Genomic DNA, 16,711 nt, shown 5'->3' on the forward strand with positions numbered 1-16,711 from the left:
TTTATAGACATTTAAATATGTTCCTTTTCTGAACTTTACAGAATGTGAAGGATGATGGTCAACATGTGTGGAGACTGAAGCACTTTAACAAGCCTGCTTACTGCAATCTTTGTTTGAACATGTTAATAGGACTGGGAAAGCAAGGTTTATGTTGTTCCTGTGAGTACTTAATCACATTTGTTAAGTACAATATGTCAGTATGTCAATTGTGCAACACTCTCAAACTCTGAATTATCTGGTTGAAGGTACAGCACACGTTTATCTGAATAACACAGATTATGTTGCCTTTAGTAGTTTTTTCTTTACATTATGTTTTGTCACCGTTTTGAGTCATTTTTGAAGTTAGGAAACTTCGATAAGTAGCTCCCTTGTAAGTGTTCAGTCCACAGAAAAAATGAAAGTTACAGCATTGTGCTACTAATGTCTACAACAGAAATGTCTCAAAGCAGCAGTCAGGGTGGTGATGATTCACCTACATAAAATACAGTGCATTTTCATAATATTTCTAATACTGTACAATGAGTAGATGCCTCCAGACGCATGGTGTGCAAGTGATGGTAAACGATTTATTATGCACCTTAATGTCTTTTGCACCCTTTGTTCTGTGTTGCGGATCATGTTGGTGGATTGTAAAAAAAATGATGGTAATAATAATAGTAATACTACTACTACTACTACTACTACTACTACTACTACTACTACTACTACTACTACTACTACTACTACTACATAATAATAATAATAATAATAATAATAATAATAATAATAATAATAATAATAATAACAATAATAATAACAATAATAATAATAATAATAATATTAATAATAATAATAATTAAAGCCCTTAGGTTAGTGCTTAAGATAATAAAGAATTGTCTATTCCCTGTGAACCATCAAAGAAAATAAACATTCATCTAGTTTCACTTTAGCCTTGTATTTATTAAAGAAACATTATTTTAACTGTCCTTGTGTTTAGAAATCTGAATCTGTAGTTACACTTTCTTAAATGTTGAGCAATGCTGATGTGACTAGTTGTCTTTTGGCTTTGTCGATTCAGATTTATTTTAAAAGTAGCCTAACAAAAGTGTAAAATTAACTGTGAGTACTGTGTTTCCAGTTGTTTGGTAAGACTGGAAAATACAAATGACCAATTAAAAAACTACACAATATATAGATATATTGCAAAAATAAAGTTTATTTGTTTGGTCCATCCCAGAGTCCATCTGTATTTTAACATACTATTTATAGTGCAGCAGAACGTCTGTAGCAGCCAGCACCAGCACCAATACCAACAGATCCAGTTCCAGCTCTTTCTATAAGGGTCTTCCGTAAATATTTATTTCCATGCAAAGAAGGGAATTTGTTATCATTTGTTTATCTTGCATGGGCTTTGAGTATCTCTGTGGTCTATTTACTAATGCAATTTTGGTTTTACAATAAAATTAAAGCACCCTGTACAATATGTTGAATTGTAACATCTAAGAAGAATAGGTGTATTTTGAAAGGCCCTTAAAATTTCAAGCAACAGTGTATCCCAAATCAGCCCTTACCACTGATCTACAGTTAATTTAGAGGGTTATTCCCTTTTACGGAAGGATCAAACAAATAGAAGGGGAGGTGGAGTATGTTTATATGTTAAACCGGATCTAAAACCTATTATAAGGGATGATGTTTATGAAGGGAATTATGAAAATGTAGAGACTTTGTGGATAGAAATTAGCAGTGGAGGTAAAAGTATTAAGAAAATGTTTGTGGGAATATGCTATAAACCACCAAATATCTGTGAGATTGAGGAAGCTAAAATACTTTTGCAAATGGAAAAGGCATCAAAACTGGGTCATGTTTGCATAATGGGGGATTTTAATTATCCAGACATAGACTGGGGCAATGAGATTAGCATTACAACAAAAGGAAACAGGTTTTTGGGGGTGCTTAAAGACAATTATATGACTCAAATCATGGAGGAACCAACCAGGAGAGGGGCAATACTGGATTTGGTCATATCAAACAATGTAGAAGTAATAACAAATATTCAAGTCCTGGAACATTTGGGTAACAGTGATCATAACATGGTCTCATTTGAAATAAATGATCAAAAAATAGATTTCTTGGGTTCAACAAAGACTTTAAACTTTAGAAAGGCAGATTTTAATAAACTGAGGTCTAATCTATTAGTAATACAACGGGATAATGTTTTTGCAGGAAAAAAAGTAGAAGATAAATGGGCAGTCTTTAAAACATTGTTAGAAGAGCACACTTATCAGTGTATACCCTTGGGTAATAAGTATAAAAGAAATAAGTCAAAACCAATGTGGCTAAATAAACAGGTAGGGGAGGAAATGGACAAGAAGAGGAAGGCGTTTAGATTCTTTAAGTCAGAAGGGACGGAGACATCGTATCAGAATTATAAGGAATGTAACAAAAATTGCAAAAGGGCAATCAAATTAGCAAAAATGGACAATAAAAAAGGATTGCAATAGAAAGTTAGGTCAACCCTATAAAGTTCTTTAAGTACCTTAATAACAAAAAAATGAGAAAAGAAAATATAGGACCCTTTCAGTGTGAGATAGGTAGGCAGATTATTGGAGATAAGGAAAAAGCTGAGGTATTAAACAAATTCTTTGCCTCTGTGTTTACCAGGGAAGAATCAAGTTCAATAGTAGTGCCGCAGGAGGAAGCCACAACCTCCATATTAATGAACAATTGGTTAACTGAGGAAGAAGTTCATAAGCGACTTGAAAAAATGAAAGTAAATAATGCACCTGGCCCAGATGGCATACTGTATATCCAAGAGTTCTCAAGGAGTTAAGCTCAGTAATAGCCAAACCATTATATTTAATATTCAAGGACTCCATTTCCATAGGCTCAGTACCACAAGATTGGCGTAAAGCAGATGTGGTGCCTATATTTAAAAAGGGAGCTAGATCACAACCAGGAAATTACAAACCTGTAAGCCTGACTTCAATAGTAGGGAAACTACTTGAAGGTTTAATACGGGATAATATTCAGGAACACCTAATGGAAAACAAAATTATTAGTAATAGTCAGCATGGATTTATGAAGGATAGAGCTTGCCAAACTAACCTTATTTGTTTCTTTGAGGAGGTAAGTAGGAATTTAGACCAGGGTAATGCAGTTGATGTGGTCTACTTAGATTTTGCAAAGGCTTTTGATACGGTTTCACACAAGAGGGTGGTGTACAAAATAAAGAAAATTGGACTCAGTAATAATATATGCACCTGGATTGAAAACTGGTTAAAGAACAGACAACAGAGGGTTGTCATAAATAGAACTTTTTCAGGTTGGGCTAAAGTCGTGAGTGGAGTACCTCAGGGATCGGTACTGGGACCCTTGCTTTTTAACTTGTTTATTAATGACCTTGAGGTTGGGATCGAGAGCAAAGTCTCCATCTTTGCTGATGATACTAAATTGTGTAAGTAATAGAATCAGAGCAGGATGTCATTTCTCTTCAGACGGACTTGGAGAGACTGGAAACGTGGGCAGGTAAATAGCAAATAAGGTTTAATACAGATAAATGTAAGGTTATGCATTTGGGATGCAAAAATAAAAAGGTAACTTACAAATGAAATGGAGATATACTGGGGGAATCCTTGATGGAGAAGGATTTAGGAGTGCTTGTAGACTGCAGACTTAGCAATAGTGCCCAATGTCATGCAGTAGCTGCAAAGGCAAACAAGATCTTATCTTGCATCAAACGGGCAATGGATGGAAGGGAAGTAAACATAATTATGCCCCTTTACAAAGCACTAGTAAGACCACACCTTGAATATGGAGTACAATTTTGGGCACCACTCCTTAGAAAAGACATTATGGAACTAGAGAGAGTGCAGAGAAGAGCCACCAAATTAATAAAGGGGATGGACAATCTAACTTATGAGGAGAGGCTAGCTAAATTAGATTTATTTACATTTGAAAAGAGGCGTCTAAGAGGGGATATGATAACTATATACAAATATATTCGGGGACAATATAAGGAGCTTTCAAAAGAACTATTCATCTCACGGGCAGTACAAAGGACTCGGGGCCATCCCTTAAGGTTGGAGGAAAGGAAATTTCACCAGCAACAAAGGAAATGGTTCTTTACAGTAAGGGCAGTTAAAATGTGGAATTCATTACCCATGGAGACTGTGATGGCAGATAAAATAGATTTGTTCAATAAAAGGTTGGACATCTTTTTAGATGGGAAAGGTATACAGGGATATACCAAATAAGTATACATGGAAAGGATGTTGATCCAGGGATTAATCCGATTGCCAATTCTTGGAGTCAGGAAGGAATTAATTTTCCCCCTTAATGGGATTTTTGTTTGCCTTCCTCTGGATCAATAAGTATAGATATTGGATAAAGTATCTGTTGTCTAAATTTAGCATAGGTTGAACTTGATGGACCTATGTATTTTTTCAACCTCATCTACTATGTAACTATGTACTGACAGTAACATAAAAAATGTCATACCTGAAATTAATTTGAGGTTTCAGAGACCACCTCCTAACTCATCTGCAAACTTTGGTTCCAGGGAGCACAGTTTAAGAAACCCTAATATATTTCATATAATACAGTTAGAGAATGTTTGATTAATAATTCTGGTGCCATAAATATTTTTCTAATCAATCACCTACTTTATTGTGATCCAGAGTCAATAGGAATTCTAATTAATGTGCCAATGAAGGACTAGTGCACAGCAACTCATATCTAAGTCAATCCTTAATGGCTGTGTCTGTATGGTAGTGGGTAGAGAAGAAGCAGGCAAATGGTCTTATCCCTGCAGTGAGTTTAATGCCTAAAAAAACGACGTTTCGGCAGTACAATACTGCCGTGAGGGCGCCCTCACCTTGTATTGTACTTCTGACACGTCGTTTTTTTTATGCATTAAACTCACTGCATGATTAAGACCGTGTGCCTGCTTCTTCTCTACCTACTACTGACCTTCTCTGGGACATCAGGATCTCCCTGGATTCAGCACACCGGCAGCTAAGTACCCCTCTTCTTGACCAGTGTGATTGCGTGTGTGCACTTCCTACTTATCTCTGTATGGTAGTGCCAATTTAGCACTATGGCATGTAAGGGATAACCCCTGTTGTGTTGCACTCTGTTTTAAAAAAGAAGGGGATAGTTGAAAGAGATAGACAACTAGGACACTGATTGAGGGGGAAAAAGGTAAAACTATAGAAGAATTGTATGGTAGATCAGAGAATATCCAAATGTGAGTTTAGAGATAAGGAAATATTTTAACTATGCAACAAGTGTATATTTTCCCTCTATTTTACTGTACATACCTGCATTTCTTTAAATTTAATTCTGTGAGTATCTATGGTCTAAACGATGGTCTTTGTTTTTTCTCCTTCCTCCTTTGTTTCCTAAAAGAGTACACTTGTGGAGAAACAGTATGTTAACTTACGTGAAGATTAAATGTATCTACTGTTTACACAGTTTTTCATGTCTTGTCCTGCATTATAACAGCTGGCCTTTCTGGTTAGTGGTAAACCGTTTAAAATATTATGTATTTTTACCTCAAAATTCTTCATGTAATATCTGCCATATAAGGATTATAGAGATTTAGCTTGACCGATTTGGAATAGGTGTTCACCTCAAATGTGCCTAATGTTATTTATTTTTAAGTCTTCATTCTGATTTGTAAAATAAATAAACGTGGCTGTGCAAATACAGCAAAATATGCTCTTTAAACTAAAAAATTTACTATGAAGCCCAACATGCCTGGAAAAAGAAATGTTAGAAACAGATGGTGTTGTCCGGAAAGCAATGAATTTACGAAGTGAAGACCTAGTGTTGTTGTGGTAGGTTACAAATGAACTTGAACTGACTACATGGCATCCATGACAACATTTGCTCTCTGGAAATGGACTAATCAGCTATTTAAGTATTGGATAAACCAATATACGGAAAAACACAAACTCATATGGCTTTTACTTTCATGCTTGCCAGCTGCTCGTAAGCATATATTTTGGAAAATGTAGATATTTTATTAACAAATGACACCAGTCCATTTGGCAGCCATCAATTTGTCTTCAAAGTACTCATCATTTGGGGGTCATTTTTTCAAATTTTAGTTAAGACTAATTGAATGAAGCATTTCCTGCCATGCTATCATTGGGTTTTCTTTTTTTTTTATATGCATAAAGCTTCCTTTAATAACTGATCTTCTGAAACAACAGCCGACTTTTAGATTTTATTGGTGCTACGCATTGTTTTCTCTTGGAATATGGTTGTGTTCATTCTATTTGCAAATGAAACGATTGAACAGCTTCATAGTGGAATTATTTAGTTATTTTTGTTCTTAATTTTTATTTTACAGTTTGCAAGTATACTGTTCATGAACGGTGTGTGGCCAGAGCTCCTCCTTCTTGCATTAAAACCTACGTTAAGTCAAAAAAGAACACAAATGTAAGTCTGTGTAATGGGAATTATTTATTAGCATGAAAAGAAAACCAAGATATTGACAGCAAAACCTTCTCATTTTTTTTACACAGGTGATGCATCATTTTTGGGTGGAAGGAAACTGCCCAACAAAATGTGAAAAATGCCACAAAGCCATTAAATGTTACCAAGGCCTGACAGGACTTCATTGTGGATGGTGTCAAATTACAGTATGTATCTCTTTTAAATTATGTATTTTAAAATGAATTTTATACATAAATGTAGTCAAGCTTAAGAGTTAAATAATGGAAATTACACAGGTGGACATTTAAACTAGGCTATGCTAAGCAGTTTCCCATTGCGAAATAGGAAAACAACTTTTCTTAGCAAAGTTACGAAAGTGACTAAGCAGTAAAATGTTATGCCAAGAATCTCCTAGATTGCCGGAAATGGCTGCATATTATTCGAAGATGGCGTATTTTTCACCAAAAAACGAATCTGCCATGGATTGGGCAGTTCCTTTCAACCACAGGTTGAAGTTCTTGATCCATTCAATAACCACACTGTGGTCAGGAACAAAAATATTATCTGTGCCATCTGCTAGAAACATACTGATTTGAATTTAAAATAAATAAAGCTCTATAAACTGTTGGAAGTGATTCCATTGGCTTCCTGCAGCCAGACCACAGAACACAAAGTGTTATTGGGTTAACAAGTGTAAAGCACCTTATGTTGAACGGGGTATGGTGTCAGACCAAACAGGATTGGAACTCACACAACCTCTGTTATTCAGGACAGGATAGCTAGTAGTGTGAGCTAAACCAGCTGATGAATAGCACCACTATCACAGCATACTTTTAAGCTCCACATCTCACTAACTGTACGAAGCACTTTACCCTGTTCTAGGATGGAGAACTATATTTAATAAGCAGTCTTCTGCTATGAGACACCTTCTGGCACAGGAAGTTACCTTACAGTCCATTTATTTAAATAGGCAGTAATATATTTCCTCTTCCTCACATTGTCTCTCAACCTTTCCACCCCCCATTCTCACTCATCTCCATCCATTCCCTGTTCTGTCTCATCCCCAATCTCTCTCTGTCACTCCCCCTCTCCTACATCCATTCTCTCTTAATCCCTCCCTTCTTCACCCATTCTCTCTTACTCTCCCCATCATCCCCCTCTCTATCCGCCCCATCCCCCCCCCATTTTTCTTACTCACAAGTTCCTACCAGTAGAGTTGGGGGATGGGTATTCCATCCTAGCTGCAGACACCGGAACTAATTTTACAGCCTGAGGAAGTTCTGCCAACTGCGCCCCCACTCCCTATTTTTTATAGCAACCCACACACTCTCCCTCTCTTCCCCCCATTCTCTATCTTCCTCCTTAAATACACCAATTCTCTATCACCCTCCTGCCCCCATTCTCTCTCACCCCTCTCATTTTCTCCTACTCACATGTTCCTACCTGTGGAGTTGGGCATCAGACTGCTGGGGCTACTTATTTTATGTTGGGACAGAAATATAGACAGTAGAAAGATGATAAGCGCTACTAGTATCCTCTCCATTTGAGAATCAAAGGGGCCAAATACAAAAATATATACAAAAAACGTAAACATGCAAACATTTATCAGCCATACAATTTTAAATTGGATAAGTTAAAGTTAATAAAGCAATTTAAATAAATTATTTTATTTTTGGGTAGAGATCCATACTCCTCTTTCACCACTTGTTTTAGCAGTGCCAGTGAAACTTCTGTTTACAACCTGATCTGGGATTTTCCTCTTAGCTGCCCATTGTCAAAACTGAGAGAAGCAGAGTAATGCACAGTTGAATATATACTGTATTAACATTCTTTCAACTTTGTTAACTGTGTATTATGCTGCTTGTCACCATGTGAAATGGGTGTATGGTTTCATTACTTATAATGAGCACCAATCCAAGTAAGGCAGATCCAAATTTTATTTAAAAAAAAACAAAGGTATTTCTTTGTATTTGGTTGGACACTAATATTTTTTTTAAATTATTCACGTATCTGCATGAAATGTAACATATTAATAACGGAGGGTAGGGGAGAGACCAGATCGGGGGTTAGGCCTGACCCTGACACAAGATGGCTGCCGGAGGCCTGTAAAAAAAAAAAGAGAGAGAACAAGTCCTCAAAATAAAAAAGCCATACTACTGACTAACTGTGCAGATACCCCCTCCCCCACACACTGCTCTGTCTCCCGATCCGGATATGAATATAAAACCTGGCAAAGCAAATTAGGTCTGGGGATGAACTCATAGGCAAGACATGCGCAACATTAGTTAGACTGATAACTTGAGATCCTGGTTCTGTATGGGCACCTGAATACAGTAATTAAATAATCGACATTCCCAGACAAACTGAGTGAACAAAGTGAAATAAGAGAGTGCAACACATCAACAGAATGGCCCCTCCCAAAAAAAAACACAAAACCAGAGGCGTCAATACTCTTCAATAAAAAACTAACAAATCCGACCATGCCAGGAAAAGAGGCAGGGGCCTCATCAAGAGAACAGGAGGAGGCAGAATCAGACACAGACCCAGAGTTAGAGTCAAGCATCAGGAGAGACTTGAGAGCATGGGTTGAAGAAATTAAACAGACATTTTATGAAGAATTACAAGGAGCCAGGAACAGCCTCAGATCAGAGATTTTGGCAGTGGAAGAGAGAACCAAAGGCCTTGAAGAAACTATGGAGAATGTCACAGAAAGCTAAATCAATATGGAATCAGATATCAAGATGCTTAAAGAACAAATAATGGAACTACAAGAGGCACAGGAATATGCCGAGAACAGATCTAGATGGAACAACATCAGCATTAGTAAGACCACACCTTGAATATGGAGTACAATTTTGGGCACCAATCCTAAGAAAAGACATTATGGAACTAGAGAGAATGCAGAGAAGAGCCACCAAATTAATAAAGGGGATGGACATTCTAACTTATGAGGAGAGGCTAGCTAAATTAGATTTATTTACATAAGAAAAGAGGCGTCTAAGAGGGGATATGATAACTATATACAAATATATTCAGGGACAATACAAGGAGCTTTCAAAAGAACTATTCATCCCACGGGCAGTACAAAGGACTCTGGGCCATCCCTTAAGGTTGGAGGAAAGGACATTTCACCAGCAACAAAGGAAAGGGTTCTTTACAGTAAGGGCAGTTAAAATGTGGAATTCATTACCCATAGAGACTGTGATGGCAGATACCATAGATTTGTTCAAAAAAAGGTTGGACATCTTTTTAGATGGGAAAGGTATACAGGGATATACCAAATAAGTATACATGGGAAGGATGTTGATCCAGGGATTAATCCGATTGCCAATTCTTGGAGTCAGGAAGGAATTAATTTTTCCCCTTAATGGGGTTTTTTGTTTGCCTTCCTCTGGATCAATAAGTATAGATATAGGATAAAGTATCTGTTGTCTAAATTTAGCATAGGTTGAACTTGATGGACGGAAGTCTTTTTTCAACCTCATCTACTATGTAACTATGTAACTATGTAAGGATAAGAAATGTCCCCGAGATGATAAGACCAGGCGACATTAATTCATACCTACAGAGATTGTTCCAGAGCCATACTGCCTGAAGCTACCACAGAGAGGCTAGAAATGGATAGAGCACATAGGGCATTGAGACCCAGAGTCTATGAGGGAAGAGGCCCCAGAGTGATCATAACCAGACTAAATTACTTCTCAGTGAGAGAAGAGATATTCCAGAAAACCTGAAATTTGAAAACAACCTGTATTTGATGAAGCTGATATCCAGATTTTCACAGACGTTGTGTCTATAACACTGGCTAAAAGAAGAGGCCTGAGAGAAATTACTAGTCTACTTAGAAGCCGCGGAGTTCGATACCGATGGCGCTTCCCTCTCTGTCTCCAAGCCACGCATAACGGCAGGCAGGCTATGATGCAAAGACCAGCTGATGGCCCAGAATTTATCAAATCCCAGGGATAGAGGTCACTCCTGAAATAATAGCAAGGCTTCAACAGTCACAGCCCTTCCCGAGGAGAGAGGCATGGAACAGGATGGAGACTTAGTCAAAGAAAGTAGACAGACCCAGAGCATTGAAGGAGAGGTTCTCTCGAAAGAGCGAAAAATAGAAGAAGAGTTACACTGAGCATTAAATAGACTTTTATTTAGTAATCCAGAGTCAGTGATAGCATAGATCAGGAGAACAGCTAGATGGCGAGTATAGCTTACAGGATGGTCCAGATCGTACTGTATGTGAACAATGTAGAATGCTACAGTTTTCTCTTCTTGTATACTGTATGTTCTAATAAAGTTAGGATCAATACCAATACATTACCTCTACACCACAGGCTTGGTGTTACAAGACTGACCCTATAAATATATTTATCCTCTACTGTACATGCCACATTGCACAATGTACTACTGTATGTAAATGTTTTGTTTCTAGAGTCTGTGGCATCACACAGTCCCTGTGGTGTAGAGTTAGAGCAATTGTACCAGTATATGAAAGGTCCTGGGTTTGATTCCTGTATGGTATGGTATCATTTATAAATTATAATTATTATTGTATAAATTGTTATTTTATTTTACAATTTAGAAATTATAAATGATACCATATCATACAGGAATTGAACCCAGGATCTTTCATATACAGGTACCATTGCTCTACCTCTACACCACAGGCTTGGTGCGACAAAACAGACTCAATAAATATACTTAACCTTAACAGCACATCGCAATGGACTGCACTATGTACTATGTATATGTGAAGTTTGTTATTAGAGTCTGTGACATCACACAATCCCTGTGGCGTAGACTCTAAAAACAAACTTAACATATACATAGTACACAGTACAGTCCATTGAAATGTGCTGTTAAGTTTAAGTTCAAGGACAAGGACGGGGTTCAACTGTACTGGCTGTATGCCTAAATAAAGCACTGAATACCCTGGTCCACCCATATCAGGTGGGTTTCAACCCGGAGAAGTAGGCTCGGACAATATTTGTAGAATTATAACGGAGTTCAACTGTACTGGCTGTACACTACCGACACACTTTATCACACTGCGGCCAGATCCGCAAGCCGGGAGATTTCCCGGCTTGCTAGTGGCCGCCCCTCGGCGTGCCGCGCGTCATAGACGCGTGGTCACGCGTCTTCAGGAGTGTGCGCCCCCTGCACGCGCGTCCAGGGGCTCCCCGAGGGAGCCCTGGTGTCCCGCGATCGCGGGACAGCGGCAGGGGGTTCCGGGGGACCCGGCGGACCCGGCAGCGGTAGGGAGAGCGCCCCGATCGGAGGGCGCTCTTCCGCTGCTTCGGCGCGCGCCCGTCACTCTCGGGCGCGCGCCAGGCTACTGCTGCGGCCAAGAACGGGCAAATGCTCGAATAAACTTGGCCTCAGCAGTATGCCTAAATAAAGCACTGAATACCCTGGTCCACCCATATCAGGTGGGTTTCACCCCGGAGAGGCAAGCCTCGGACAATATTTGTAGAATTATAAACATAATCCATAACAGTAACAGAAGCTAAAAACCAATCCTACTGAATAGCAGAAGTCATTTTGGCCAAAATGGCATCGAAATGTGACTTATAGCATAAGCCCCAAAGTGTAAGCTGCTGTGAGCTGCAGAAGTCAATAAAAGTGTAACAACAAAGTCAGTCAAGTGAATGGTAAGTTCAGCACTTAGCTGTTCAGGGTGTTACATGCACCTAAATCCAGAAATGTCTCTGGCACCAGCACTTGGAACTCTGCCAGTCTGCATGATGTTTCAAAGGCATGGATATGGTTAAGAAAATACACGTGAGATAAGGTTTATTTATCAAAGTGTTGGGACACAAAACACTGCTTCTATTTAATACATTTGGTTGTTTCTTGCACCAGCAGTTTTGTACTCAGGTGATTTTGATAAATAACCCACACCATTTTAACCCAAGGGGGATTGATCATACAGTAGTTAACATTTTGTTTCTTGGTCAATATTTAAACATTTATTATAAAGCTTCTTGATTTTTAAAAAAATGGAGTGACTGTAACAGGGACTTATCACTGTTTGAGGGAAACTGCCTCTAAATCCAGGAGTGTGCTGGTTAATTGCAAGCAGACAATCAACCATACTCCACCTTGCTGATTAGGACTTTTAGAAGAAGCCTGATCTGAGAAACAGGAAAGAGATTCCTTAGCTTACAATGGAGCTGCCAAATGGAAAAGGAGGGCTGTGTTCTGAGAGCAAGACAAAGGGGACCAGACCTCTATGCCTGGACCCTCAAGCAAACACATACCCAGACACCACTGACCTGAAGGGCCACCTGTGTTAAGGTACCACTGAGACTTTGGGGTGATAAGTGGGTAAGCGGCTTTCTCCCCCCCCCCCCCCCCCGCCTTGCAGAGAGGGACTGGGGAAGTAAGTTAGCCCTTACACAGGGATAGGTGTTTGTGGTTTTCTGTATATTTTTGTTTGCTGTATGGTTTAAAAGAAACAGGCAATAAAGCCTTCTATTAATTTCACCTTAAAAACGGTCTCCATTGCATACCCCTGCATACATCTCTTACAGTGACCTTGAGCTTTAGAAAAGGGAAACATTTCTGTTTGCAAGTTGTTTCACAAAAAAAATCATGCCTCTACTTTCTGCTGACAAGACTTGCTTGTAGTTAATATTTAACAGAATACTTTTGTCCTTGGTTTAATTCATTACCAGCAACTGGAATCTAACCATTGTACCACAAAACACAAATGAAAATATGGGATCTAAACAATAAAATGGAGTAGCCATTATCACTCAATACATGAACGAACAAGTGGTTATGGCTATCATACTTTTGTTAATATATTTATATATACCAAGATAGTTATGCTGTTAAATTGACATATCTGGTATGATGTACACTACATATGTAGCAGTGTTGTTGCACCCGTCGGCATGCTCCCACAGGGGACATTGTACAGTATGTTAGCCCTGCCCCCTTTTCACACGCGGCTTATTCAAATCTTTTTTTTATCTTTATTGGACAATATTCAACAATATTCAATATAGTCTAAAGCAGAGGGGAAAAACCAGGTGTGTGACATCTGTACCTACCAGAATCTCACATTGCAAAACAAAAACCCAGCAGTTATTTAGAGCCAAAACCAATGTTTTTTAGTTATATTATATTAGTCTCCTATATTTTTTAATTATGTTATACTTATTCTTAGCAGTTTTTCATTTTTATTATGGTATTTTAACATGTTCTGCTAATTTTAGAGTTTTTCCATAAAAAACAGATATAGCAGAGGTTATAATTACAATTCTTTTGAGTGGCACTTGCGGTAAAAGTTGTGGTAAAAATGTAGTAGCGTTAACTCATCACATCGTGCTAACAGGGGTCATAATAATGTCTGCTATATCTGTAATATGATGATTCCCAAAATCAATTGTGGTGTTTCCTGTTTTAATTTTGAGAGTTACCTTAAGGAACTCATATTTATAAAGATGAGTACTGCTGCGGCCGAGTTTATTCGAGCATTTGCCCGTTCTCGGCCGCAGCAGTAACCTGGCGCGCGCTGGAGGGTGCCGGGCGCGCGCCGAAGCAGCGGAGGAGCGCCCTCCGATCGGGGCTTTCTTCCTCCCGCTGCCGGGTCCGCCGGGTCCCCCGGAACCCCCTGCCGCCGTCCTCCACATCGCGGGACACCAGGGCTCCCTCTGGGAGCCCTGGACGCGCGTGCAGGGGGCGCAGGCACCCGATGACGCGTGACCGCGAATCGGTGACGCGCGGCACGCCGAGGGGATGCCAGTAGCAAGCCGGGAATTCTCCCGGCTTGCGGAACCGGCCGCACTTCAATAAAACGTGTCGCCAGTGTAGGTAGTGTCTATGGAAAAAAAGACAGCGCACAACTCATAGTGTATTAAATATTATAATGTGCATTTTGGAAGCAGGTAAAAAACCTGGGAGCTGGGAACCAACCTAAACGGATGCCATCAGATGCGGAGTTCCAGCTGTGTGCCATATAGATACAGCCATCAGTATTAGAACTCTTGCCTGGGAAATTCTGTGGCAGTCTCAAGGTAAATGCCTGAACATTGCCTCAACATTTCTGTGAGATTCTTAATGGCCCATCGGGTTAACTCAGTTTGAATCGGACTGCAGGGATCCCCAGCTGTGTTAATCCGATGGGCCATTAAGAATCTCACAGAAATGTTGAGACATGTTAAGGCATTTACCTTGAGACTGACCCAGTATCTCCCAGAATTTACAAGGTAAGTGTTCTGGTGGCTGCATCTGTATGTAGTAACATGTACCTACAGTAATATGTAATGCCTGAAAAATTAAGTGTAGCCCTGTTTCCCCTAAAACACAGGAAACTACAGATTGCTGCCTTATATACCAGTTGGCTCCAGGAGCCTGAGCCTGGGGTGTATACTTACTCAGGAGCAGCGCCTCCACCTGTGAGGGATCCCAGCAGAGCGGAAGCAGCCCCTCACAGGACACACCATTAAACACCCACACAGTGTAAAAATAATGCAACCTTTACTGTAATGCGATTGATATAGATTATAGGAGTACTCTCCCTTATGAGTAAGATACAGATACACAAATACCATATGCCTTGCAGGGCTTACTCTCCTGAAGTGCTACCCACCACCGTGTCCAGAGAAATGTGTATCTCACACAGAGTCCCCAAGAGTTCCACAGCGTGTAAAGTCCCTTGGCCACTAGTCCCACAGTGTCCCCAAAGAACCCACCCTTATAGGCGTGATCAGTGCCTGGTTTTAGACCAGTATGTTGGTGCACTTGTTGTCTGTTACCTGCTGGGAGTGACAGCACCCAGTCTGATGAAGCTTCACAAAGGATCAGCCGATCCTCCCTGTCACTGCGACGTTGTCAAGGTGATCCCACCAAGGCAATGTCTCTGCAGTCTCTTCAGTGATGCCTGATCTCAAACCTCACTGCAAGGAGTTCAGCTTCTGCTGTGTCCCTAATATATCTAGGTATTACAGGGATCCAATCCCTATGCTAGGGCCTGTCACTGTAGCAGCCACACGCTATGTTGACTCAGGGCCTATCTTGGGCCTAGGGGGTATATACTGGACTAGTGTAGAGGCTTACTTGCCCTCCACACGTACCCTCTGTTCCCTACCTCTCCCTGTCACACTCTGCCACGCTACCTCCTGTGACACACTTCCTTATCCTCCCTGCATTCCTTCTCCAGCTCCTATTGGCTCCTTGGCGACAGGTGGGACACTCCTAAGACTCATGGTACTTGTAGTCCTTTACCATAGCCTTCCCTGATAGCTAGTGTTCGCACGCTTTTCCACTGCGCATGCGCAACCTAGGATGGCCGCCGCCGCGGCTCTGCGCATGCGCGAGCTTCCCTAAGATGGCGGCTCCCTCTGCAATCACCCGAGCCCCCCGGCAAAGTGATCGCCCTCTGGGTGCACTACGCCAACCTCCTGCTGCACGCCCCCCTCCCTCGGAGCTCGCGACACGCGTGCACGCACATCCACACGCTTCCGCAACCGGCCGCAACTCTCCTGACCTAACGGAGTTAATACAACAAGGGTGCACAACCTCAGGGGGGGAACCTGACTACATAAGTTTGATGTACGTGCATGTTTTACCTGCTTCCAAATAGCACTTTATAATATTTAATACACTATGAGTTGTGCGTTTTCTTTTTTCTATTAGTATCCAAAATGCTGAGCCATCTGTACTGACTAGCTGCAGACTCATAGAATCACTAAAGGTTACATTTGTATCCATTTTTTTTCACTTCACTAGCGTTAATTTGGACACTAAAGGACATTATTATTTGATACACTTTTATTATTCATGGATTTCTACTGAAACTTATAATATTGATATTGTTTCCACTGAATTGTATCAGTTGATATTTATCAACTCACTTCTAAATATTTAAAATAGGATTATTCACAATCTGGTGCGAGGTTTATTTATGTTGTAGTGTCTAAGAAGTATCTTTTACAAACTAGAGCAAGTTTAAGAATTCTAAATATGGAATTATTGAGGTAATTTAATAAAAAGGAAGATAGAAAAAAACTCCCTCCACTTCTTCCTGGGGCTTTCTGTGCCACTTACTATTATTTATGTATAAACTATCACTTTGACAAAAACCTCAATAAAATGGTAAGAATTGCCATTGCTCTCTATCAAGGTTACTTTTGTAATTGCCTCTAGAATTACCTCATTTACTGATGTTTCTAATGTTATGTCTGATATTACTAGAGATACTCACTAGATGTTTTTTTGAATAGAGTTATAAGGAATATTTACAATAATGCCACATCAATTATTACATTAGCATACATGCAAGATA

General features: G+C 39.8%; 1 protein-coding gene across 2 annotated transcripts in view; it reads left to right on the plus strand.

Moving 5' to 3' along the window:
* The window catches only part of DGKB (diacylglycerol kinase beta), an 895,737-nt gene that overhangs the window by 203,377 nt on the left and 675,649 nt on the right, over window positions 1-16,711 (plus strand). For both annotated transcript variants that reach the window (XM_075587224.1, XM_075587223.1), the window contains 3 exons: window positions 42-159; window positions 6,335-6,423; window positions 6,510-6,626. In XM_075587224.1, the coding sequence (XP_075443339.1) occupies window positions 42-159; window positions 6,335-6,423; window positions 6,510-6,626 (324 nt within the window). The remainder of the gene's footprint in view (window positions 1-41; window positions 160-6,334; window positions 6,424-6,509; window positions 6,627-16,711) is intronic.

The sequence above is a fragment of the Ascaphus truei genome, chromosome 2 (genome assembly GCF_040206685.1).
Source record: "Ascaphus truei isolate aAscTru1 chromosome 2, aAscTru1.hap1, whole genome shotgun sequence".
In the NCBI taxonomy this organism is placed as follows: Eukaryota; Metazoa; Chordata; class Amphibia; order Anura; family Ascaphidae; genus Ascaphus; species Ascaphus truei.